Consider the following 23,123-nt stretch of genomic DNA (forward strand, 5'->3'; position numbering starts at 1 on the left):
AGTGAAAAACGTTTTAACAATCTCTGACAATATAGAGCAAGAAATCTAGAATAATGGAAGAGATCCAGATGGAGTTAAATATTTGCTATTTTTTTTTTTAATTTCTACAAGTATCTTAACTTAAGATCTGCATAATTCTGTTTATATTTATAAGAATTTATTCAATTTTTCGATCATTTTTATTTTCCATAACTCAACTCTATATAGTACTCTCCACTATATAAACTCAAGCGAACTATTCGAGTTTTCACTGTATTCTAAATTTAATAATAGCAATAAAAAACAAAAAAAAAACAACAAATTTTTGCTTCTATGCAAAGAAATTCCAATTTCAAGAAGAAAAGAAATGAAAAGAAAAGAGAACAAATAAATTGAACGAATTCTCGTCGCACGCTCTTAAGACACAGCGACAGATAAAGAGTGAGCCGCAGAGCGAGAGAGCAAAAGAGAGCGAGAGAACTGCTGATAATACGCGCGGCAACCACAAAATGTGGAATACAATGGGAATTATCAGTGGACTGCGTGATATGATTATCAAAAGGTTTCTTCTCTTCTGATTGTTGTACTTCTTCTTCTTCATCTTGTTGTTGTTGTTGTTATTGCTGTTGCTGGTGTCGCTGGCAACGGCATTTCTCAATACACATATGTAAAACAGTTTATTTGCCTCACACACATACATATATATATATATATATATATATATATATATATATATATATATATATATTCTTTATATATATATATATATATATATATATATATATATATAAAGTATATATGTATATAAATTATTTTCGACGTGCTGTGATAGTCCAGCACAATAAATAAATGCAAACAAAAAATAACAAATTTATATAAAAATGAAAACAAAAACAAAATATAAAAAAAAACAAAATAAATAAACACTGTTCTTAATGTTGCTAAGGAAAATGTCACGTTTTCATAGAGTTCACTCTATGAAAAACGTAAAGCACAGACGACTGAACTAGCAAATACCCTGTAAGCAACTATTTCTTGAACTGTGATAACAAGCATATATATATACAAGAATATATAGAATGAAAAAAAATATATATAGGTATATATAAATAATAGAAAACAATAAAATATATATATAGGTATATATAAATAATAGAAAACAATAAACCAACCATCAAATACCCTGTTACTGCCTTGAAATAAATTCTTCAGTTATTTTAGCAAAGATCAATTCTGATTTCCATTCTTATCTCTTAAGTATTTCAAGTTTTTCAAACATTTTCAGTTTAATTACTTTTTTACAGGGTATATATATAAATATTATATATTTAATTTTATGCAGGGTATACGAAATTTGAGATTTGTTGATGCCACTATTTTAGATTTGTTGATGCCTTTACTTTGGATATTATGTATTAAAAACTCGATTATTTCATAAGTTTTCTTTTTGCAGGGTATACGTTTAGCGAAATGCATAGACATGGGCTATTTCAAATATTATATTAAGGCCTGCAGTATTATATTGAAGAAATGCTTTTTTTTTGCAGGGTATTTGGCAGTTAAGCCAAAACAAATTTGCAGGAAAAAAGTTATATATATTCAGACTATTGAATATAGTCACTGATATATACATAGGTTTGTGTGTATTTGTAGATGTGTAAACCTGTGTTTACCTGTCCGTACCTGTGTGTATTGACACAGTTGTAATATTAGCCCGCTTCAGACTGAACTAAGCCAAATGCTTAAAGAGCAACAAACAATGTTAGTCTAGGCAGTTAAGCGTGGTCGCTAGCCAACTGCATTCACAGCTTGCAGATGCAACAAGTTGGCAGCACCCAAAAAATGACGTGAAAGAAGGAAAGAAAACAAAACAAAAACAAAAACACTTTCATTGATAAAAAATAAGCAGCAGCAGCGGCGGCAGCGGCAGTGGCAGCGGCGTATAAAGATCAACGGCTGCTGCTATTGCACTTTGTCTTGCGGCTTTCGTTTTACACTCTCCCTCCGCCTCTCCCTCTCGCACTCACACACATACACACACACAGAGATGAGCGCACACTTGTGCATATACTTACATTTGTTTGTCCAAAGTAGCTGGCAACAACAACTACTCTGGCATCAATCAGCCGCAAAGCCTCGTCGTCGACAATTGAGACTAACCAACATTAAACTGTAACTTCCTCACACGCACGTACACACACACACACGCACATACACACACTCACACACACACATGCGAACACTTTTTTTTCATATAGATATATTTATTTTTACATGACATGTGCTGTAAAATTTTGCACTAATTTAGTTCGCTTCTGGTGAACAGGTTCACTCAACAACAAAAAACAAAAAAAATAAATAAAACTTGACGAACTATTTAAAAAAAAAGGATGTTTGTAACTGTAAACACATTGCAATTGAGTTGCGCGCGCGCATTTTAAGTCGCAGCAGCGGCAACAACAACAAGAATAGGCGGCAAGAAATATTGATTTAAACAAAAAAGAAATACATATAATTTTAAATAAATAAAGAACGCACAAATTAAATTTAATAAAATACACATACACACAGACATGTGCATAAAACGCTGTCTCTTGTTGTTGTTATTATTATTATTATTACTATAGTTGTTGTTGTCGTTGCTGCGGCGGCGACTACTTCGCCGATCACACACCGTATGAGACGCACGAAGTGCACGACGAACGATCTGGCACGCACGAAATGCAAAAACGCACTGAAAATGATATTTAAAAGAGAGTAGCGACATTTTATTATTTACGAATGCTCCACGCATTTGGTCATCTATGGCAGGCCAATTGCATTGGAAGTGCCGAATGCGCTTACTGCAACGCCCAAATGCTTGCGTTTTTTGCGACTTAAATGCAATTGTTTAGTTAATCAACAAGTTGTTAATGCAAAAGCAAAACGTAGGAAATCAATTCAAATTAAAATCAAAATAACGCAAATACTCTAATTGGCACTGTTATGCTCAATGGGAGCTGTTAAACGCTAATGCTAGCATGACACTTGATCGATTCATATGTCTTATCAGAACACTGTTCAGGGTATGACACTTTCTAGGGGTATGACACTTTATGTATCAGCATTATTTGGCAACTGTTGTGCCGCTGTTCTTCACAGCGTCCGTTGCTAACGGTAACAGAACAGAATGTTTGGCGTGTTGCCGTTAATTTTGAATTGATTTGAGTTACTTGATTAATTGCTACTCCAACGTGTACATTGCACGGATTGAAATAATAATAAAAACTGAAATATCGCCTGTGATACACCCAAAAAGTTGCAATTGACTCAGCTGATGTTTTGTTGAGCGCCTTTTTTTAAGTTTGCCGCGCTGTTAATACAGAGTTGCTTTGAGAGGGTTGACCGAACTGGATTTAGTTCTATGATTCAATGTGGTCTGTGCTAAGTTTGCAGCTATGTTAAAACCTACAGCTGTGCAGAACAGAACAAGTTCGTGCTGTTCTTGTCAACCCTTATACAATCATTTACATAATAATACATTTTAGAAGCAATTAAATATATCCTTATGTTATTTATCTAAGTGTAAATAAAATGTATATATTTGAAACAAACTATATCTAATTTTTATTAAACTGTTATATAAAATTTATATGTGTTTACATATTACAGAAACAAAAGTTGCGCACTTATGGGTTAACTGACTCCGTTTTGGAAATGAACCACAGAATCCTTAACCGCTAAATTTAAAATAAAAATGAAAATTGAGGTTATGTTTTTTATTCTGGAACCTTTATAAAACTAAACAGAAAATTGTTAGCGAATCTATTATATTTCGTTTTCCTTTTAGTGACCAAAACCAGAGACTAAGAGCACTTTATTTCCTTGCCAGACACAATAAAAAAAATTAAAAAGAAAACCAATCCTGGCTTAATCCTTGAACTTGCCCAAAATAATGTCGTTGTAGAAGGGCACGCAGTTCATGCGAACGTTGAGACGGGCACAGAGCAGAAAGATGCCCGACAGCTTGCGATGTATGGAGTAAATCTCCTCCGGGGGTGGGCAGAGACGATGCGCAACCATCGTTGGAACCAGAGCGGCCAGTCTCTCGGTCGTATTCTGTTTGCCAAAGTCGAAGTCGCCGTCGTAACGAAAGATCTCGCCGAGTATCATCACCGCATCGACATGCGCCTGCTCCATTTGCTTCGTCTCGTAGCCGGTGAGAAAGCCCATCTTGCGTGACATCTCGAGGACGCCGTTGCGATTGTTCTGCGCGGCACTGATGATCACTTGGCGATAGTTCCGAATGAAATCGTGCTTGTAGAATCGCGTCGATCCAAAATCGATTAGCATCAATCGGCTACTTTTCGCATCGTACAGGAAGTTCGACCAATTCGGATCCGTTTGCATGCACTCGATCTCGAAGAGCTCGCGCAGGCAGAGCTTTAGGACCGAGGCGGCGATGTGGGCGCGATGTTCATAGCTGGCGGGAAAAAGAAAGTGAGGTTAAGTTAGGTTAAAGGAGAAGTAAGTGAGGTTAAATAGAGTTAAGAGAGAAGTGAGGTTTAAAAGAGAATAAATTGAGGTTAAATATGATTAAAGACTGAACAAGTGAGGTTAAATATTCATAAGAAACACTAAGTGAGGTTAGGTAAAAATCTAGTTCAGAGCTAGATAAACTATTATATGGCATATGGGACAATTCATGAGGAACCAGTTGAGCTGTAAACGAATAATAAACCAGCTACATGTATGTCTATCTTTGTCTAATCAATGACATCAGCTTAAAAAAGAATCACAGTGAACAGCGGATGTAAGGGCTTTTGAATCTTTGCTAATTGAACCAGTGAAGCAGTAGAACTTCAAGGTGAACCAATGCAATATTGAGGCAGAAAATGAACCAATGCAATAGGCACACAATGAATATAGTAAAAATCAAATGACATCGGAACTAGTGAACAATGAACTAGTTAGCTAAAACTTTCTTTGCCTAATCGAAGACTGTAGCTGAGGGTGCTGTTAATAAAATGTGTTTCAGCGACTACTTATGGCCAGCTGGTTCTTTTCGATCGGAACTAGTGAACAATGAACCAGTTAGGCAGAATCTTCTTTGCCTAATCTATGACGTTGCCTGAGGGAGCTGTAAATCAAATGTGATTCAGCGACTATGTATGGGCAGCTGGTTCTTTTTCATTTGGAGCTAGTGAGCAATGAACCAGTTATTTGATAATGCTTTAGACAACTGGAAATCGAATGTAGTTAATATTTATAACCATATTTACACGAGATTCTTTTTCGGAACTAGTGAACTAGTGGCTCAAAAGTGAACCAGTTAAAAATAGAACTTTTTGCCGTTCAGCACTCACCTAAGCTCAAAGCACTTGTCGAGTGGCACTCCCGGAACCAGTTCCGTGGTGAGCACACTGGAGGTGGTCAGTTCACGGACCACCTTGGGCACATAATACTCTTTGTAGGGCGATATCATCTGCCGAAACTTCTCCGTGTAGTCAGCCTCGCGCGCATAGTCCACCTCCCATTGGAGCTCGCGCTTGGCCACGCGCACCACATTATCGATGAAGAAGCCTTGGGGGAAGACGTCCCACACCTTGAGCATGCCGACCAGATTGTCGATGTCGCTCTCGATGCTCTGGGCAACGCCGGGATATTGGATTTTGATGGCCACCTCCATGCCGTCCAGCAGCGTGGCCCGATGCACCTGGCCGATAGATGCCGCGGCAAACGGTTTGTCATCGAAGGTGCGCAGACGCTTGCGCCAATCGGGCCCCAGCTGGGTGGTCATCACGCGCTCCACCTGCCAGTCGGGCATATAGTCGGCCGCCTGTCGAACGCGCTCGAATGCCTTCGCCAGCTGCGGCGATACCACATTCGTGTCCTGTATGCTCAGGATTTGGCCAATCTTCAGTGCGGCGCCGCGCACCTTGCACAGCGTATCCACGATCCGCTCCGCGTTCGCTGGACTGAGCAGAGCGTCGCGCATATTCGTCGATCCGCCCAGCCCGAGGGCGCCCTTGGTCAGCTCATTGATGGTGCCCAGGCCGAGCCCGGCGAACAAGCCGCCGAACGAGGCCATCCGGCCCAGACGAGATGCCGGCACCCTCCTCTGCTTGGCCACCTTGCTCAGCTCCGGCAACGTTGGGTCCCTCGGCGGAGCAGCAGCTGCAGCAGCTAGAAATGTGCAACATGTCAGATGTAAAGCATGTTTCGAAATAAATGGCAATTTCATTCGTATCGATTTCATTTTGAGTAGAAAAACAAATGGAACTGAAAAGCGAACAAAAAGCAATTTGAAAGCCCTTTTTGGGGGAAGGGGCGGGGCGCAGCAGGAGCTGTCAATGTGGAGAGGGTGAATCGGAACACAAATGGAATCACTGGAAATGAAGGTGAAACGATTGGCATGTGAAACATGTTGTAGTAACATCATTTCGAGTCTGTAACAAATGGAATTGAGAAACGAGCAAACCGAATTCAGTTTAAAAATGGCTGGAAATGAAGGTGAAACGATTGGCATGTGAAACATGTGTAGTGTAAGTTGTATTATCATTACAATTGGGAAACATGTGGAATTGAAGTATGAGCAAAGGAAATAATGTTATGTGAAAGTGAAACGATATGAATGTGAAACATAAATTTAGTTATTTAAAAAACACGAAATGAAACTGAAATGACTGGAACATGAAACATGACAAATTTAGTTTGCAACAGTTGCATTTTGATTGGGAATATATGGAATTGAAATACGAGCAAGAAATCTTTAGAAATGAAAGTGAAACGATTGGAATATGAGACATATTAAGTTTAATTCGCAACAATTGCATTTTGAGGGGAAAAACAAATGGAAATGAAACGCTGTCCCAACAGTCAGAAACTTATCAAAAGTATTTACGTCAATTTCACTGTGAGGGGAAGCAAAAGACTCAGGGAATGAGAGGAAAAGTAACGTAATGGAACAGGAACAGGAGGAATGCAAATGAAGATTCACAGAAAATGGAACTAGTAATTATGTGAGTGAATGGAATGAAACACGGCAACCAATTCAATAAGATTATAGACAGATCAACTTCAGACAGCCAAAGCAAACAAATGGAATTGGAACACAGGCAATGCCAATTCATTGAAAATGAAATTTTAGCTCGTTTCCCATTCAGAGAGCGGGAAGCAATACAAATGGAATTGGAACACAGGCAATGGCAATGCTTACGATTCACTCAAAATGGAATTGAAACACAGAACTTCCGCCGCATGCCTACCCTTTTTCTCAGCGGCTTCGGCTGCCGCAACGGTCGAGCTGCCGGCAACGAAGCGCATCAGATTGTCCACATATTCGGTGTCCTTGTTCAGAATGCCATCGCCGCCAATGGGCGTGGGTGGGATGGCTGCTGCCTTGGCCTTGGCCTTGGCTGAGGTCGCATCGCTGCTGGGCAGCTGCTTGGTTTGTGTGTTGGGCGTGCGTAGGCTAACGTTGCGGTTCATGTTGCGCTTGGAGAGGATCTCCTCGAATTCGAGCAGCGTTATAGACGAGATATCGACAGTGGCTGCATCGGCACCATCCAAATGGCTGCGACTCGAGCGCTGGCCAGACCCTGTGCTGCCACCAGCAGCTGTTCCACCAGCTGCAGCTCCACTTGATCCACTAGAATTGAGGCGCTGTAGCGCGCTCAGATCGGAGGGCAATTTGGTCTCCAGCAGCTGGCACAAGCCGTGAGCAACAACGTAGCCGCGTTCCCCGGTCTCCTGGATCAGTTCTTGAGCCTTCCGCAATCGATCTGCTGGCTGTTCGCTGGCCTCACGCAACGCGTCCACCGTCTGAGTCACATTGACTGAGATCAGTTCGCGCACACTCGAATTGCTCCACAGATGCTTAGTCAGCGACAGATGCTCGCGTCCGCACGCCTCCGCAACTATTTGCAGACCGCGCAGCACGCCCAGCACGTCTTGCGCTGACCGTGCCATCTCGTTTGACCGCTTCACAAACGAGCGGGCGATCAAATGTTGTTCTTGTTGTTGTTGTTGTCGCTTTCTTGTTTGTTTTGTTTGCTTGCTTGCTGCCGGGTGTTGGTGGCGGTGGCTACAACTTTTGGCGCACTACAGCATCTGTGTGCGTTGACACGCTCAAAAATGTGTATAAAATAAAAAAAATGGTTTGTATTTGAGTTACGTAAACATAAATAAATAAACTTGCACGATTGTTGCGAAATTCAAAATCAGCTGTTGGCCAAATAAGTTTAACTCGTTCAATTGCACATGGATCATGGCAGTGTTGGCAAAGGCTTAATAAACTTAACAGCTCTGTTAAAGCCAACAGGACTTCATCAGCTCAATATTGATGAACATGGTCATTCATAAATGCTAATGTAATTTATTGTAAAGAAAGACGAAAAAAATTTAGTTTTCGTTACGAAACTGTTAGTAAAATTTAGTTGCCAAATTTGAAATCAGCTGTTGGCAGAACAGGTCCACAAACATGATTTATTGCAGTGCTGGCAAAGGCTAGCAGAATTGAAGAGCTCTGTGAACGCTAATGGCTGCTTAAATATTTTCATTTAATTGGTGGTATGCTCTTATGTTTAAAAAATTTTAAATTTAATTCAATCAAACTGCTGTAAGCTAAGTTATGAAAAACATCTCAAAATTTTGAATGTTGGCTTGTACTCGAAATGGTGCTGTTAGGCACAAAACGCTCATTTGAACTGGTTCGCAAGCACAGGCACATGCCAATGTTTACAATTTGAAACGCAATGTGCGGCATTTTCTGTGCAATCAGCGAAAATAGCGATGTCAGTTGTCATTTGCATAGCGCTTTAGAGCAGCTACTGCACAATCGTGGACCGGACGTCAAGGATAGGCTCATCATTGACAATGTACTGCTGGCCGGCAACGTTCTGTGGCAACAAGGCGCCGCGCCACAGAAGCAGCCTCTAGCTGAACACGATTTGGTGCTGCTCTTCAATGGCGATTTGTATAATTTGGATGAGAAGAAGCTGGAGAGCGTGGCAGACAGCGCTTGGCTGCTGGGGGAGCTAAACAAACTGAGCAGCAATAACGACGAGCAGCTGGTGGCGTTGCTGCGGCAGCTCGAAGGACCCTACTGCCTGATACTGTACAACAGGTGAGTATGACACTATAATATACCCTGTACGGCTTTGCTAATCGAACCATACTTGCAGACGTGAACAGATTTTATACTTTTGTCGCGACGCCTTAGGCAGAAATTCATTAATCATTGAACGCCACCCGAAGTGCCTTAAGCTGATGAGCACATCGTGCCACGTGGAGCCGCACGTGGCCACCGCTGCCATGGAGCTGCCACCGTTGGGCCTCTACAAGCTGCGCTTGTCGCAGCTCAATGAGTGTTGTCTATACCCCTGGCAGCAGCTGAACGAGCAGACACAGCAACAGCTCTCTGCCTTGGAGTCAGCCATGCAGTGGAGCACGCGACTGGAACAGTCCATTGCGCCGTCTTGGCTGCTGGACAAGCCGCGGCAGACGAGCAGCTATGATCTGTATGAGTTAGCAGCGGACCAATTGCCATCGGAGTTGCTCTACGAACGACTGCTGCAGAACGAAGCCTTGCAGCAGGCGTTGAGCAAATTGGATGAGCTGCTGCAACGATCGGTGGCAGCGCGTGTGCTGCATACGGCGCCTGTTTGTCGGCTGTGCATTGCCACAGGTGGCAGCTGCACGCATGCCAAGATCTCCGTACTTTTCTCGGGCGGCATAGACTGCAGCATTCTCGCCTTACTTGCTGACAAATACGTGCCCCACTCGGAGCCCATTGAGCTCATCAATGTGGCGTTCGAGCGAGTGGCAGGCGGTCCGGATCAGAGTTGGGATGTGCCGGATCGCCAAACATCGCTGCAATCGCTCGTCGAGCTGCAGCGTCTGTGCCCGCAGCGCAACTGGCAGCTGCTGCAGGTGAACGTCAGCCGACAGCAGCTGCAGCAACAGCTCGCTGCGCACATTCGCCAGCTCATCTTTCCGCTGCGAACTGTGCTCGACGAGTCGCTGGGCTGTGCCTTTTGGTTTGCCGCTGCTGCAGCCAGCTCAACGGCTCGCGTTGCACTGTTGGGCAGTGGCGCCGACGAGCTGTTTGGCGGCTATACGCGGCATCGCAATGCTTGGCGCAGAGCTGCGCCCAGCGCTGACTCGCGCGAGCTGGCGCTGCGCCAGGAACTGGAAATGGATTGGCAGCGCATACCCGCACGTAATCTGGCGCGTGACGATCGCATCATTGCCGACTGCGGCAAGACGGCGCGGGCTCCCTTCATTGAGGAACATTTATCGCAGTTTGTACGCTCGCTGGCGCCGCAGCAGCGCTGCTGCTACGCCCTGCCCGAGGGCGTCGGCGATAAGCTGCTGTTGCGCCTCTACGGCCACAGCTTGGGACTGCGCGATGCGACGCTGCTCAAGAAGCGCGCCATCCAGTTTGGTTCGCGCATCGCCGACAAGAAGCAGCAGGCGGCGCAGCTCTCGGACTATCTGCGATTCGAGTCCTTGCAGCTCTAGTGACTACAGTGAACTCTCTATATAGTAAAAATTGTATAATAGATTGGATGTGAATCTAGTTCTAGCTGAAGCAGTGTAAATTGTATAACAGATTATGTATAATTTAGGTGATTGCTGAACTAGAGATGTTGTATAACAGTGAGCGAACTTCTGAGGGGATTGTTAGAAATTGATTGATTGTTATATTGATAGATTGTTATATGATATAACAGTAAGAATATGCTTATATAGGGCTTTAAATTGTCTATAATATATTGTATAACAGATTGAGAGTTCAGACTATGGCTGAGGCATGGTTATTTTATAACATATCGAACATAACTGTATAACAGATAGACTTAATTTTTTATAATCTAATATTGTATAACAGATTCATCACAACTTCGGCTAGGAAGGCGTTGTATAACAGTTTGAGCATAACTGCAGAACATATTAACCATAACTTTTGCTATATGAATTTGTATAACAGTTTGCTCATAACTCTGTAGTTGAGGTTTATTCCTAGATTTTGTATAACTTGGAAGCAGCACATCAAATCGAAACAAGAGCAGCAACAAAATGTATGTTAGGACCACGTTCTGAACTTAGTCTTGAGAACAAATTAAGGCTATATAAGGCAGTACTGATACCAGTATGAACCTAGGTATTGCAGTTATGGGGTACTGTTAGTAATTCTAATATCGGAATTATACAGCGATACCAGAACAAGACGCTCAGAATGATTACATGTGACTAATTATAACATCCAGAAATAAATAAATATGTAAGTTAGGTAAATATATGGATTGATCTCATTGGAGCCCGAGCCAAGGTTACGTAATATTATTGTTAACAAATTTGTTTATTTTCTAGTATAAAAACAGCAATTTAAAAACTATATATATTTTCTTAAGACTTAATTTTTATTTATTTTTTTTTTTTTTTCAATTACAAAACTTAGAACTTCATTTGCTATTTACAAACATTAAGAGCACTTAGCATAAAGCTAGCATGTTAAGTAGCTGTTAAATGTTAAGCGGCACGAATGTTAACCGGCTGTTTAACAGAGCACTGTAAATGCTGAAGCTCCTAAGAGTTGCCTGCAAACGTTCGGCTACAGCAGGCTTCACTGTGCAAACAGAACCTAAACTTAGTTATAAATATATCTCTGAATGTTTATATAATATCTACATATATAAATATCTGAATTGACTTGCAGTTTTTAATTTCAAGTCAGCAAAAAACAAGAAAAAACTCAACAACTGCAAAAAATTTTCTCAATTTACACGAACTGAAATGAATACCAATATTAAAGCTAAAGCTAAAGCTGATATATGTAATATATACATATCATATAAAAGACAACTATATATATATGTATATTAAAGCACACATCAATATGCCGAGTACGATCCGCTTTGTATACAAATATATGAATTAAATTCTTTGAACTAAAAAAAAATTGAGTAAAAAATAAGAAATATATATATATATACATATATATATATATATAAAATATATATATATATATATGTATATATATGCATATATATACAGTAGATATTTACAATACAATTGCACTATTATTAACTAAATTGTTAGCGACTATTTGTGACTGCGTCGTCCGGCCCGTTCCGTTGTGGGATCGACCAGCTCCCAGGCGGGCCTGTAGCAAGGTGTGGCGATAGCATCGGATGTTGGCGCAGCTGCAGCATCTACAACCATAGCACACTCGGTGCAGAGCAAATGCGGATTTTGGAAGGTGTTGGACTTGTAGCCAATCGATGTATAGCCGCGAGAATACAAACTGCAGTAGGGCACCTTATACATGTGTATATAGTGCCAGATGTCATGATAGCTCCATTCCAGCAAGGGATTCAATCGCATCATATCCGGCCAATCGCTGTCCGTTTTCTGGAAAGCAGTTGGAAAATTAAAATTGAAATGGGAGCGCAAGGGGCGAGGTCGTTTACCTGCATGGCTTTCAGATTGCCACAATAGGGATCCGTGTTTCGGCTGCCGACAAAGACAGCCTTGATGAGCGGCAGGTCCTGCGTCATCTGGGTGAGCGCCACTTTCAGTGAGTCCTTGTATTTGATGAGCTTCACCTTGTAGCGATTCACACAGTGCTTGACAAAGTCATCGATCTCCTCAAAAGAATCGTCCGACTCAATATAGAGCATCGGTATCTGGCCGCTGTCGATGTTCTGCTCCTGGCAGTAGCGCATCAGCAGATCGAGCAGCACTGTGCAATCCTTGCCGCCATTGAAGCAAAATATTAGCTGAACGATTTTGTAGAGCATCAAAGTTTGGTCAAAGAAATCGAAGGCGGTGCGAACGCGACGCCTAATGTGGGCCCGTGTGGCCTCTGTTATGACTACGGGACAGATGGCATCATCAGCACTATGATCATCATCACCATCATTATTGTGGCAACTGGACATAATGCTATTGCCAATACCGTTACAAATACTGCCAATCTTCTTCTTGCTGTAAACTGTCTCAACAATGCTGGTGGTGGACTTTGTAAGCGTGGCCTGTTGTGTCTGTATGCAGCATTTATGCATTTTGCCTTCGGATTCTCAAGAAATTGCACCTGCAGCTGTTGCCTTCTCCTTGTGTCGCTGGCGCATCTAATCTAAATAGAATGCGCCGTTACTTTGACAATTTTATACAGCAAACGACTTTCTCCAAAAGTCTAAGCGTGTGTGTGCGTGCGTCTGGTGGTGTGTGTTATGTGTGTGCGCGCACAGCGTTGCTTTTATATAATAATTATCAACATTCAGCAATAGTTTTTGAAGCTTTTGCGTTATCTGCACAGCAAATTACATCACATGCACACTTTACACACACGCACATAAACACGCGCGCGCATACACAGACTTGTGCTCTTTTACCTACTGTTATTAACAATGAGGAATTTTACTGGCCAGCACGTTTTTAATATGCAATTAATGTTAACATTGCGCTTTTTGTTTTAATCTGAAATAATTACTTAAATAGTGTTGCCACAGCGGCAGAGACCAAAAAAAAAAACAGCTGTTGCGTGAAATTGCTGTGTGAGGGAACGATCTGGCAGCGCCTGGCTACACAGTGCTACTAATTGCAACTTAAATTTAAATTTGAATTTGTTTGTTTTCATGAAAAGCCTTTTTATTTTGCATGGCATAACATTTTCTACTTCTTACACACACACAGGCTTGTGCTGTTCTACATACTGTTATTAGCAATGAGAAATATTGCTGGTCAGCACGTTTTCATATGCAATTAATGTCAACTTGCGCTTTTTTCATCTAAAATAATTTAAGTGTTGCCAGAAAATACAAAAGCCGCTGTTACTGTGCGTGCAAACAGTCTGGCAACGCCTATCAATACAGTGCTGTAAAATGCGAGTGAAATTTAAATTTGAATTTGCTTTGTTTTTGTGAAAAGCGTTTTATTTTGCATTGCATGACATTTTCTTCTTCTTATCTTTTGTTTTACATATAACAAATGTGTGTGTTTGTGTGTGTGTAACTTTAACAAAAAAAAATACAAATACATTAAATTGCTATATATATTTATAACAAATGGGCACTGTTGGTTATTTCTTCTTCTTTCTTGTTTCTTCATTTTATATGTTTTCTAAACATCCAAATTGTCCAACACATTGTCGATGAGTCCTACGACTTTTTGCCTAAATCTACGATTCTGTTTGCCGCTCATTTCTTTCAAATACGGATGCAGGCTGATTAGAAACGAGTAATCGGCGTCGGGCTGAGCGAGCGTTAGGCCAGGTGCTGGCGCTGCTGCCGTCGCGGCAGCGACTGAGGCTGCGGGCGCAGGTGTGCTTGCACCTGGTGGCGTTGTTGCCAGATTGTTGTTGCAGTTGCTGCTGTTGTTGTTATTGCTGTTGTAGTGCAACTGGTTGGCGCTACCTTTGAGCCATTCGGTCATCGTCCAGTCCATGTTGTTGCGCAGCGCCGCTGCCATCGACACGGGCAACGTGACCAGCGAGTGCTGTGCACCAGCTGCAGCAGCAATTTTCTCTGTGCTCTGTTGTTGTTGCTGCTGCTGTTGGTGTTGGTGCTCCACTTTGATGGCTTGCAGTCGCAACGGCGACACAGCCGATGCCTCGTGCCGTTGCTCGTCCTGCTCGTCGTGAGACTCTGCCGTCTGCTCCTCATCCTCGTGGCTGCCATTGCTGTCTTTGGTGTCGTCCTCCTGCTGATGATGATGCTGCTTCCGCTCCCGTTCCCGCTCCAGCTCCAGCTCTAGCTCCAACTCCTGCTGATGCAGCTGATGCTGCTGCTGCTGCTGCTGCTGATGATGATGATGCTGCTCCAGCAGTCGCATTTGTCCGATTCGCGTCAGATATGTGGCTGCCGCTGTCACCGTTGTCGTCGAGGTGCTCGGCTTGCGCAGCACCATTCCGCCACCTGGATTCGAGTTCGAGTTCGAATTGACATTGAGATTCGAGCTCGGATTGGGATTGGGCGGCTGGCCAAGCGGCAGCTGCTTGTGACAGGCTCGCGACTTTGTGTAGGGTATCAGGAACTGCAGATACTTGGACAAGTAGTATTTGCGCTTGCCGCGACCCGTCTGGGTGCGTGCCAGCTTCAAGGATCGCAGGAAGCTACTCCGAATGGTGCGCCAGCGCTCGCGTGAATTCCGAACTGCAATTGAGATGATCAGAATGGGGATATTAAATGGGGGTACTCGAGATTCGAAGTGGCAATTGAATGGGGATCGACTTTTGGAGTGAACTTCTTGGAGAGAATTCGGAGAACCCTTTGAAAACAAGGCCAAGAAACTGGTGAATTTTTCGGAATGAAAGGAAATCGAGAAGTGGAACTGTGGGCAAGTATTTGGAGTCAAATGAATATAGAAATGGAAGAGAGAGGAATTATTCGGAATTATATGAAGTCAATTCGGAATAAGAGCAATTATTGAATGAAAGAGAGGAAAATTAATATTCGGACTTATACGAAATCAATTCGGAGTACTTGAAATGAATGGAAGAAATGCTCCAATCAGAGAGAATCTTCAGGGAATAAGTCAAGCTCTCAACAACAAAGCAAAACGCTTAGGAAGTCAATTTCTTTGTTCGGAATTAAAATTAATCAAGAAACCGATTTGAGAATTCGGACTGAGATGAAGTCAAGATAGCGAAAGGCATTCACAATGAACGGGGGTCCAGGCTTTGATATCGAGATTCTGAATGCAAAACTAAATTAAGTCCGAAAAAGTCAGCATCTCGGAAAGGGAATGCATTCGGAATTTTTCAAAATAAAGGCAATAGAATGTCGAATGTCTAGAGGTCATGATAAAAGTAAGGAATTATCTAGGAACCCGAAATGCTGTCTGACAGATTGGAAAGGAAAAGCCAGAACACAGTAAGCTTATAGTATATATATGTATATATATATATATATATATTAAATTTAGTGAGAAGTTTGATGCCAGCTTTAACCTCATTTGCTCTGTTCATGCCAGCCCTAACCTAATTCTGCCAAATCCTTGAATGCGAGTGCTGCATAACGTGCGTGTGTGTACCAGCCCGCTGAGCGGAACTATTAAGTGGAACTAAATTAAACTTATCAAAATGAACATTTAATTGGCCAATCAAAAAAGCTCATAACCTAGTTCGCTCAGCGACTCAGCAACTGGCTGCCAAGGAGGGTGCAGTGCTGCACAATGCAAGCGCTGCGATCTGTACGGCAACAAGTGTTGTCAAATGCCGACGAGCGACATACATACATACTCATACACACATGCATGCATGCAGGGTATTTCCACTGCGCTGCAATTGCTGAACTTTTTTAATTGCATGCCAAAAGCGGCTGCGGCAGCCGCAGCAACGGCAACAACAGCAACAAAACTAATTGTATGCAAACGTCGCGCGCAGCTAGTGCTGTGTGTGACACAGTGACACACCTACACACATACAACCGCGCGCACACACACACACGCATGCATGCATGCATGCTAAGAGGCATTTAAAGCGTTGAGTGCAAGTGAGTTGGCACGACTACAAATTGTGATTGCATTGAAAATACACACACACACACACGCACACAATGCAAAAAGCTTGCATCATAGGCGCGCGCCAGCATACACACACACGCGCTCGCACAACAAATGAGCACGCAATTGCAAAAAAAAAAAACACAAATAAACGAATATGGAAATGGAAATCTACAAGTGCAGCAGAAATGAAAAGTTTTGCCCGCAGCATACACACACACATACATATATGTGTGCATAAATATATATGCACCTGTGTCCTTTATTTCATTGGCCACATGTTGCCAGGCCTTCTGCACCTCCTCCTTTTTGCTATAGCCCGGATGTGTGTAATTCCATAGGCAGGGCTGATTCTCGACCAGCTGCACGAATTTCACATTGAGAACGGGATCATCCTTGCGAGCCATGCTCCTAGCGCTTTACAACACTGACAAGCTGCACCGTTACGATTGCAGGCAAACACATTACAGTAAAAGGAAATGGAAAACAAACACAAGAATTTGCGCGCGCTCGCTCGCTAGCTAGTTAGCTCTGTCTCTCTCGCACTCTTTCAACACGAGGCGAGTGCAACAAACGGTATCAAAATAATATGTGGAGAAAAACAAAATTAGTTTTGCTCTTTGGTTGTGTGTTGGGCAAAAACACAGCAACAACTTGTCGCAACGAAAGCGCCGAGAAAACTGAAACTGAGCGCAAAAAGCTAACAAATTGCGGCGGCGGCGGCTGCTGCTGCTGCTGCTGCTGCTAGAATCAACATCAAATGCAGCAAAAACAACGGCAGCAACAGCAACAACACCAAGCGAAGCAGCTGCAGCGTTAATGATTAAAATAAGCTTGTGTTTGCCTACGTGCAAGTGTATGTATGTGTGTGTGTGTGCATGCATTTGCAAAAGCTTTAGCTCTAACGATGACGTCGCTGGCGGCATTTGTTGCATACAAACGCTTATACACTAAGCTAATAAAAAGGCGCCAATGGCTAGAAATCACACTTTACAGCACTGAAAGCGCTCAGCGTTAGGCGGCTGCAGTTTATCAGCTAGTTTCAAGCAAAACATATCTAACACAATTTGCTTTTATTAAAGATTGTTAACATTATTTTTTTTTTTGCTTTTTATCATGTGTTTATATATAGCTTAATAAATTTTATTAAGGCGCCGACAGAGAAAACTGACGTCTTATAACACTGAACCAGCACAGTGGCAACGCTGTTGATCACTAGTTCCGCCGCTAGTTCCGCACAGCGCATATGTAACACAATTTGTAGCTGTTTTATTGTTGTTTTCATTAAAGTCAATTAGAAGTAATAGCAAATGGCAGGTAGCACAAAGGTAATACTTAACATACCGCGGCTGACGGGACTAAAGCAGGTGAGTGGCTTGCGGACACGCTCTTAACCGTTAGTATTTGATCAGTGAAATTGTCCCCTTGCAGTTTATGCGCTCGCTGCACACTGATTACGCGCGCCTGTCCAGCTTTCGGTCGTCCAGCGAGGTGAAGCCGCTTGAACAGTATCCCGAGGTGGAGGTGCTGCACAATCCGCCTGAGTGGAAGTATGTGGAGCGCTTGCTGCCACCACGCACCGTGCCACAGCCAGTCGAGAAGTCGGAATATCCCTCCGGCTGGCAGCCACAAACAGCGAATGGCGAGGAGAGCGGCTACTTTGTGGCACGCACCAAGAATCACATGGTGCCCGTCTACCTAAATACGCGATTCCGCGGCCAGCGTCGCCTCACAATCGTGCGATACATCCAGGGCGATATTTGGGCACTCGAACGGGATCTGCGCCAAGTTGTGGAGCAGGCAAGAAATGGCAAACTGTGCGCCACTCGCGTCAACGAGCTAAGCGGCCAGATTCACATCCACGGCGACTACGTGGATCTGCTGCGGGAGCATCTCAAGAGCAAGGGATTCTAATCCAGAACTAAGCATTTATTTGCAATAAACAGTTAAATCTTAAGACTCCGAATTTGTTTCCGTTATCAATGTAAAGCCGCGCAAAGCCGGCTAATTTCGTATATAGATAATGCCCATAACTAGAGACTAGAGTCCATGTTGCCTGGTTTGTGGCCAAACGAAGGCAAATGAGTACAACTACATTTTCACCCATTTCTCACAACTTCAAGTGAATTCTTTATGGATTCTTACAGATATACATAGTGCTCCTAGGCTAAAACACATTTTCCTCTAAGATGTAATTCGTTTTTTCGACTTTATAAACTAGTTTACATATAGTTTCATGCAACTCGCATTTTCCACAACTTTAGGTGAGTTCATTTCACTCCAGTGGATTTCTTATAGATCTATTTACATATATGCTCAAGATCCAAAACAGATTTCTTGGCATTTTTCTTAACTAGGCAAATACAAATGGTTTTATGGATTCTAACTGTTAATAATTTTCTCGATTTCCACTCATTTTCCGCTTAATTGCGTGAATTCTAATTACAATATTTCAATATTTAACTTACGCAAAAATTTCGCTTTGCTTTAAAGTAATGAGAAAAAAAATTGACTTTATTTAGTTTACAGATCTGCTTAATATAGTTATATAGACATATATATGTATGTATACATGTATATATATATATATATATATATATATATATATATATATATATATATATATATATATATATACATATATATATAAATGTGGAGACGTGATTAGCATAGACAACAAGACGTAACTTGACTGAGGTTTCTAGGGTAGCAGGAGCTGTGGCGAAAGCAAATATATAGCTATATATACAATGTTAGACAATATATATATGTATGTATATATACATATCGTGTGTAATGCAAATTTATACTACAATTTGGACTTAAGATTAAGTATGGGCTTGTATTGTTTTGAGGGTCGACATTTGTTGCGGTTCGTTTTGTTTTGTTTATAATATAATATAAAGTGGGTTTTAAGCATAATGGCTCGAACGATTAATCGCGCTGCATCGTTCGTGCGTGATTATTACAAACATAATCATCGTTTAACAGAGTAGCTAATGGACATTCCGGTTAGTAGACGATGCTACCTTTCGCTGCCGTCAGGTGAGCTTTTTATTGCGCGTCTGGCCATAGGCAGCCGAACGCCACCGTTATCCATTGGCACCCGCCATCGCCGTCGGCGTCAGCGGCACACCGACCAGATTGGCCGTCGGCGCCGACACATTGGCTGTGGCTGTGGACGAACGCTTCAGTGCTTTACGTATTATCGTCCAATCCTCCATAATATCCTCCTCGCGCAGCATATATACAACATACGGGCCGGTGACAGTGACCGCTTTTTTACGTCCTGGTCCACGCACCTTGCTCTGTCGCTTATCATTGCCCCAATCATCCCAGGAGATGTCCACGTTATGGCGATCCTCTTCGAGCCGTCGTATACGCTCCATTAGATCCTCGCGCAGATTATCCACTGCCATTTGTTTCTCACTCTGTGAATGCCAGAGAATCGCTCAACAAATAAATTTAGCACCAAATGTTGCAGTTACTCACCTCGAAATGCTGTGCTGCTGCCTGCTCCTCGGACAGGTATTTATGCTCGATGTTCTGCAGGCGAAACTTGCGCAACACGTCGGCCACCTCGATGCGTGTGCGATAGACTTTGTCCAGTTCCTTTTGTGGCTGGACAAATTCCTCGGATCGACCGGAGCGCACATCCGAGAGTTGCCGTTCAATGTGATTGATGCGTTCGCAGTAATATTGCTCGCGCAGCTGACTAAATTGTCGGTCCAGGCTGGCTGCGGTTCAACATAAATTTATATCAATGAAAATGAACTTTATAAAATTGGCGCCAAATTTTACCCAAATCTTCGATATGTTCGGCGCGACGCAGCTCAATTTCGCTGGCATCCATTTCGGAGGAATCATCGGAATCGCACTCATTGGCCTCCTCCTCCTCTTCGTCGGAGGTGTCATGCGCCTGGCTGGAGTTTGAGCGCTCCGACTCCGCACCAGAGACGTCGCCCTCCGCATCTGATTCGCCATTTTTTACTGGCATTTGGTTTGCACTTTGGGGGGGAAAGGGGCAGAGATAACTGCTTTACGATCTCCCTATACGTGTGTTTCTTTGCGCGTGTGTTAAGCAAGCACAGCACTCACTTGTGCAACTCTAAAAAACAATTTTTTCTTTAACAAGTACCGTTTTTCTCGACAAATTCTATGGAAATTTTGCTAGCCAGCGAATATTGTTTTGTACTGCAGCAGCAAAAAGTGTTGGCTGACGACGCAATGGCAGGCAGTGTTGCACAGCGCATAGCAATCGATACTTTTCTTTCCATCGACATATCGATGTATTTCAAATGTGTTGCTCACTTTCTAAGTGCAATATTAAAAATCAATTCTACATTGATAAATATACTCACATAATCAATATTGTTTTTTTTTTTTTTTAACTTGTACTGATTATAGTGTAGCAAGCTGTTCAAAAAGCCAAAAATTTCAAATAATACGGTCACACGCAGGCGCCAAGCCAACAGCTGACGAATGAGTGTGAGAAGAAAAAAATACGAAGAGACGAACGAGAAAAACAAATATAAGCATTGCCGATAGATACGTGTAATTTCAATAAGGAGCGTGATAAAATTGTATTATATAGTGCCATTAGCGAGCTATGGAAACGCCGACGGCCGACGATTTGCTACAGTTTCGCGACTACAGCGCAACTAATAGCGGCACTCCAGCGCAAATCAATGTCAATTCGCCAACGCATGCAACTGGAGGTGGCGCTGGCGGCGCAGGAGGCGGCGGCGTTAATTATAATGGACAACGTCAACGTGGTGATCCGTTGTCCGATTTGATATACGATATGAGCAATTCGGCTCAAAATATTATTGGCGGCGGCGGCAACGACGGCAGCGGCGGTGCCAACGCATCGCTCGGCTCAGCGGATGGCGGCGGTACAGCTGGCGGTGGCGCTCGTCTCTCCTTTCTGACCATCGAATACTATCAGCAGTTCTTCAATGTCGATACTTACATGGTGCTGGAGCGCATTGTCAACAGCATGATACCCAAACGCGCTGCGACCAACTATTTGCGCATGAACATTGGCGAGAATCCAGATCTCTATGGTCCCTTCTGGATCACCATAACGCTGGTAGGAGCAGCCGGTCTCTCTCTCTGTCTCTTCAAATGCGTAAATAACTTTCTCTATCGTTTTAGATTTTCTCAATTGCCATCAGTGGCAATTTAGCCAGCTATTTGCAGCAGGCCGACGACAGCTACCATTGGCATTATAATTTCCATTTGGTGTCATATGCGGCCAGCTGCATCTTTCTCTATGCCAACATCTTGCCAGCCATACTCTGGGCGCTCTTCAAGTATAGCCTCAAGCCCGTCGATGCGACCGACGCTGTGGAAACGGATAGCGTTAGTCCAGACTCGTATTTGTATATACCTTTCTGTTACTCACTCTCTTTCTCTCTCTGTCGCAGGCCAGCTACACGCCGAGTCTTTTGTCGCTAATGTGCATCTATGGCTATAGTTTGGCCATCTATATACCCGTCTCCATACTCTGGGTGATCAATGTGAGTTCGAATCTAGATTTTTTTTGTTCTTTTCGCATAAATGTTTGATTTGTTTTGCAGATTTCGCTGCTACAGTGGCTGCTCGTTATAACGGCAGCTTTGCTCTCGGGCACAGTACTGATTGCCGTGCTGACGCCAGCGCTTCGCAATTCACAATATTCCCTATTCCTTATCATTGGCATACTCGGCGCTCACATCATTTTGGCTGCGGGCTTTCTGCTTTACTTCTTTCACAGTCCGCCAGAGGCCGCGGCGCTGGCTGCCAAAACTACGCCCGCGCCGCTCATCAAGAATATCTTACCGAAGCTCTCCACGCAGGCAGTGGCTGGCGACTTGCCGCCAGCCAATCTTACAAATTAAATGCCGTCATTCCAAATAATTCAATAACTGTTTTTCTACATTAAGCTGCACATAAAATTATTATACTTTATACAACTCCCAACAGAGCGCGAACAGCAGCTGCTGAATAAATTCTTGATGCAAAGAAATGGACAGACTTTTGCACGACAACAATATCGGATAATATATATATATACGTATAGAAATTTGATACGCAATCAGTTCTATACAAGCTAAATTTGTTAAAAACTATATACTTTCAATTAATAATATTTAAATTATTTGAAATTTTTTCAAGTGTAAATTGACCTTTTTTTTTTGAAACTTTGTTTTTATCATATATGAAAATGTCTTATGATATATATTTAAATATACTTTATTATATTATATATCATAAATACCATATATATATATATATATATATATATATATATATATATATATATATATATATATATATTACTGGATAGGTAATACGTGTAAATCATGTGAAATATTTATTTAACTTGGTTTTTTATGTATGCGTGTTTTTGTAATATCCTAAGAACTTATAGTTAAAAATAATAATAAATAAAAATCTTGTATTTATAATTCGCAAAAAATGTATCTCTATCTCTATCTCTATCTCTATCTCTATCTCTATCTCTATCTCTATCTCTATCTCTATCTCTATCTCTATCTCTATCTCTATCTCTATCTCTATCTCTATCTCTATCTCTATCTCTATCTCTATCTCTATCTCTATCTCTATCTCTATCTCTATCTCTATCTCTATCTCTATCTCTATCTCTATCT

The 23,123-nt window shown here is 42.3% G+C and overlaps 7 protein-coding genes and 1 long non-coding RNA gene across 11 annotated transcripts in view; 3 read left to right on the forward strand and 5 right to left on the reverse strand.

Moving 5' to 3' along the window:
* Positions 1–2,198, reverse strand: part of LOC111593418 — a 103,637-nt gene extending 101,439 nt beyond the window's left edge. For both annotated transcript variants that reach the window (XR_002751037.2, XR_002751038.2), the window contains exon 1: positions 2,055–2,198. This is a non-coding gene — a long non-coding RNA (uncharacterized LOC111593418). The remainder of the gene's footprint in view (positions 1–2,054) is intronic.
* A 1,425-nt stretch (positions 2,199–3,623) lies between these two features.
* LOC111593466 (atypical kinase COQ8B, mitochondrial) lies at positions 3,624–8,297 on the reverse strand. Its single transcript, XM_023306228.2, has 3 exons — positions 7,227–8,297; positions 5,325–6,144; positions 3,624–4,441 (listed from the first exon to the last, which is right to left on the reverse strand). Exons 1-3 carry the CDS (start codon positions 7,927–7,929, stop codon positions 3,889–3,891), a joined length of 2,076 nt encoding a protein of 691 aa, XP_023161996.2. The 5' UTR covers positions 7,930–8,297; the 3' UTR covers positions 3,624–3,888.
* A 225-nt stretch (positions 8,298–8,522) lies between these two features.
* On the forward strand, positions 8,523–10,630 carry LOC111593467 (asparagine synthetase domain-containing protein CG17486). Its single transcript, XM_023306229.2, has 2 exons — positions 8,523–9,085; positions 9,144–10,630. The coding sequence occupies exons 1-2, from the start codon at positions 8,715–8,717 to the stop codon at positions 10,480–10,482; spliced, it is 1,710 nt and encodes a 569-aa protein (XP_023161997.2). The 5' UTR covers positions 8,523–8,714; the 3' UTR covers positions 10,483–10,630.
* Positions 10,631–12,042: 1,412 nt separating this feature from the next.
* Positions 12,043–13,498, reverse strand: LOC111593452 (FAD synthase). 3 transcript variants are annotated; one of them, XM_023306210.2, is made up of 3 exons: positions 13,363–13,498; positions 12,435–13,099; positions 12,043–12,375 (listed from the first exon to the last, which is right to left on the reverse strand). In XM_023306210.2, the coding sequence occupies exons 2-3, from the start codon at positions 13,026–13,028 to the stop codon at positions 12,067–12,069; spliced, it is 903 nt and encodes a 300-aa protein (XP_023161978.2). In that variant the 5' UTR covers positions 13,029–13,099; positions 13,363–13,498; the 3' UTR covers positions 12,043–12,066. The 3 variants fall into 3 exon arrangements, with proteins under 3 accessions (XP_023161978.2, XP_023161979.2, XP_023161977.2); XM_023306211.2 differs by having other exon boundaries at positions 12,435–13,094; positions 13,359–13,498; XM_023306209.2 differs by having other exon boundaries at positions 13,359–13,498.
* Positions 13,499–14,021: 523 nt separating this feature from the next.
* LOC111593438 (probable basic-leucine zipper transcription factor N) lies at positions 14,022–17,138 on the reverse strand. Its single transcript, XM_023306189.2, has 2 exons — positions 16,721–17,138; positions 14,022–15,116 (listed from the first exon to the last, which is right to left on the reverse strand). The coding sequence occupies exons 1-2, from the start codon at positions 16,872–16,874 to the stop codon at positions 14,086–14,088; spliced, it is 1,185 nt and encodes a 394-aa protein (XP_023161957.2). The 5' UTR covers positions 16,875–17,138; the 3' UTR covers positions 14,022–14,085.
* Positions 17,139–17,604: 466 nt separating this feature from the next.
* LOC111593421 (probable 39S ribosomal protein L49, mitochondrial) lies at positions 17,605–18,433 on the forward strand. Its single transcript, XM_023306165.2, has 2 exons — positions 17,605–17,834; positions 17,899–18,433. The coding sequence occupies exons 1-2, from the start codon at positions 17,778–17,780 to the stop codon at positions 18,379–18,381; spliced, it is 540 nt and encodes a 179-aa protein (XP_023161933.1). The 5' UTR covers positions 17,605–17,777; the 3' UTR covers positions 18,382–18,433.
* Positions 18,434–19,100: 667 nt separating this feature from the next.
* LOC111593420 (breast cancer metastasis-suppressor 1-like protein-A) lies at positions 19,101–20,710 on the reverse strand. The gene is made up of 3 exons (XM_023306164.2): positions 20,269–20,710; positions 19,960–20,204; positions 19,101–19,898 (listed from the first exon to the last, which is right to left on the reverse strand). Exons 1-3 carry the CDS (start codon positions 20,462–20,464, stop codon positions 19,560–19,562), a joined length of 780 nt encoding a protein of 259 aa, XP_023161932.1. The 5' UTR covers positions 20,465–20,710; the 3' UTR covers positions 19,101–19,559.
* Positions 20,711–20,815: 105 nt separating this feature from the next.
* Positions 20,816–22,527, forward strand: LOC111593445 (protein YIPF1). Its single transcript, XM_023306198.2, has 4 exons — positions 20,816–21,559; positions 21,625–21,831; positions 21,897–21,989; positions 22,050–22,527. Exons 1-4 carry the CDS (start codon positions 21,077–21,079, stop codon positions 22,347–22,349), a joined length of 1,083 nt encoding a protein of 360 aa, XP_023161966.2. The 5' UTR covers positions 20,816–21,076; the 3' UTR covers positions 22,350–22,527.
* Positions 22,528–23,123: the final 596 nt, after the last annotated feature.

This window comes from Drosophila hydei, unplaced genomic scaffold (assembly GCF_003285905.1).
Source record: "Drosophila hydei strain 15085-1641.00,03,60 unplaced genomic scaffold, DhydRS2 tig00000237-arrow-arrow-pilon, whole genome shotgun sequence".
Lineage (NCBI taxonomy): Eukaryota > Metazoa > Arthropoda > Insecta > Diptera > Drosophilidae > Drosophila > Drosophila hydei.

Excerpts from the sequence above, each read along its gene's own strand:
- LOC111593466 (XM_023306228.2), bottom strand. The coding sequence starts at position 7,929 with ATGGCACGGTCAGCGCAAGACGTGCTGGGCGTGCTGCGCGGTCTGCAA. Across the intron at positions 6,145-7,226 it reads CGAAGCCGCTGAGAAAAAGG|CTGCTGCAGCTGCTGCTCCG; the intron begins GTAGGCATGCGG and ends GCACATTTCTAG. Across the intron at positions 4,442-5,324 it reads GACAAGTGCTTTGAGCTTAG|CTATGAACATCGCGCCCACA; the intron begins GTGAGTGCTGAA and ends TTTTCCCGCCAG.
- LOC111593467 (XM_023306229.2), top strand. The coding sequence starts at position 8,715 with ATGTGCGGCATTTTCTGTGCAATCAGCGAAAATAGCGATGTCAGTTGT. Across the intron at positions 9,086-9,143 it reads TGCCTGATACTGTACAACAG|ACGTGAACAGATTTTATACT; the intron begins GTGAGTATGACA and ends CCATACTTGCAG.
- LOC111593452 (XM_023306210.2), bottom strand. The coding sequence starts at position 13,028 with ATGCATAAATGCTGCATACAGACACAACAGGCCACGCTTACAAAGTCC. Across the intron at positions 12,376-12,434 it reads GCAATCTGAAAGCCATGCAG|AAAACGGACAGCGATTGGCC; the intron begins GTAAACGACCTC and ends ACTGCTTTCCAG.
- LOC111593438 (XM_023306189.2), bottom strand. The coding sequence starts at position 16,874 with ATGGCTCGCAAGGATGATCCCGTTCTCAATGTGAAATTCGTGCAGCTG. Across the intron at positions 15,117-16,720 it reads CAATGAAATAAAGGACACAG|TTCGGAATTCACGCGAGCGC; the intron begins GTGCATATATAT and ends TCTCAATTGCAG.
- LOC111593421 (XM_023306165.2), top strand. The coding sequence starts at position 17,778 with ATGGCAGGTAGCACAAAGGTAATACTTAACATACCGCGGCTGACGGGA. Across the intron at positions 17,835-17,898 it reads GGCTGACGGGACTAAAGCAG|TTTATGCGCTCGCTGCACAC; the intron begins GTGAGTGGCTTG and ends GTCCCCTTGCAG.
- LOC111593420 (XM_023306164.2), bottom strand. The coding sequence starts at position 20,464 with ATGCCAGTAAAAAATGGCGAATCAGATGCGGAGGGCGACGTCTCTGGT. Across the intron at positions 20,205-20,268 it reads CGAACATATCGAAGATTTGG|CCAGCCTGGACCGACAATTT; the intron begins GTAAAATTTGGC and ends GTTGAACCGCAG. Across the intron at positions 19,899-19,959 it reads CAGCAGCACAGCATTTCGAG|AGTGAGAAACAAATGGCAGT; the intron begins GTGAGTAACTGC and ends TGGCATTCACAG.
- LOC111593445 (XM_023306198.2), top strand. The coding sequence starts at position 21,077 with ATGGAAACGCCGACGGCCGACGATTTGCTACAGTTTCGCGACTACAGC. Across the intron at positions 21,560-21,624 it reads TCTGGATCACCATAACGCTG|ATTTTCTCAATTGCCATCAG; the intron begins GTAGGAGCAGCC and ends CTATCGTTTTAG. Across the intron at positions 21,990-22,049 it reads CCATACTCTGGGTGATCAAT|ATTTCGCTGCTACAGTGGCT; the intron begins GTGAGTTCGAAT and ends TTTGTTTTGCAG.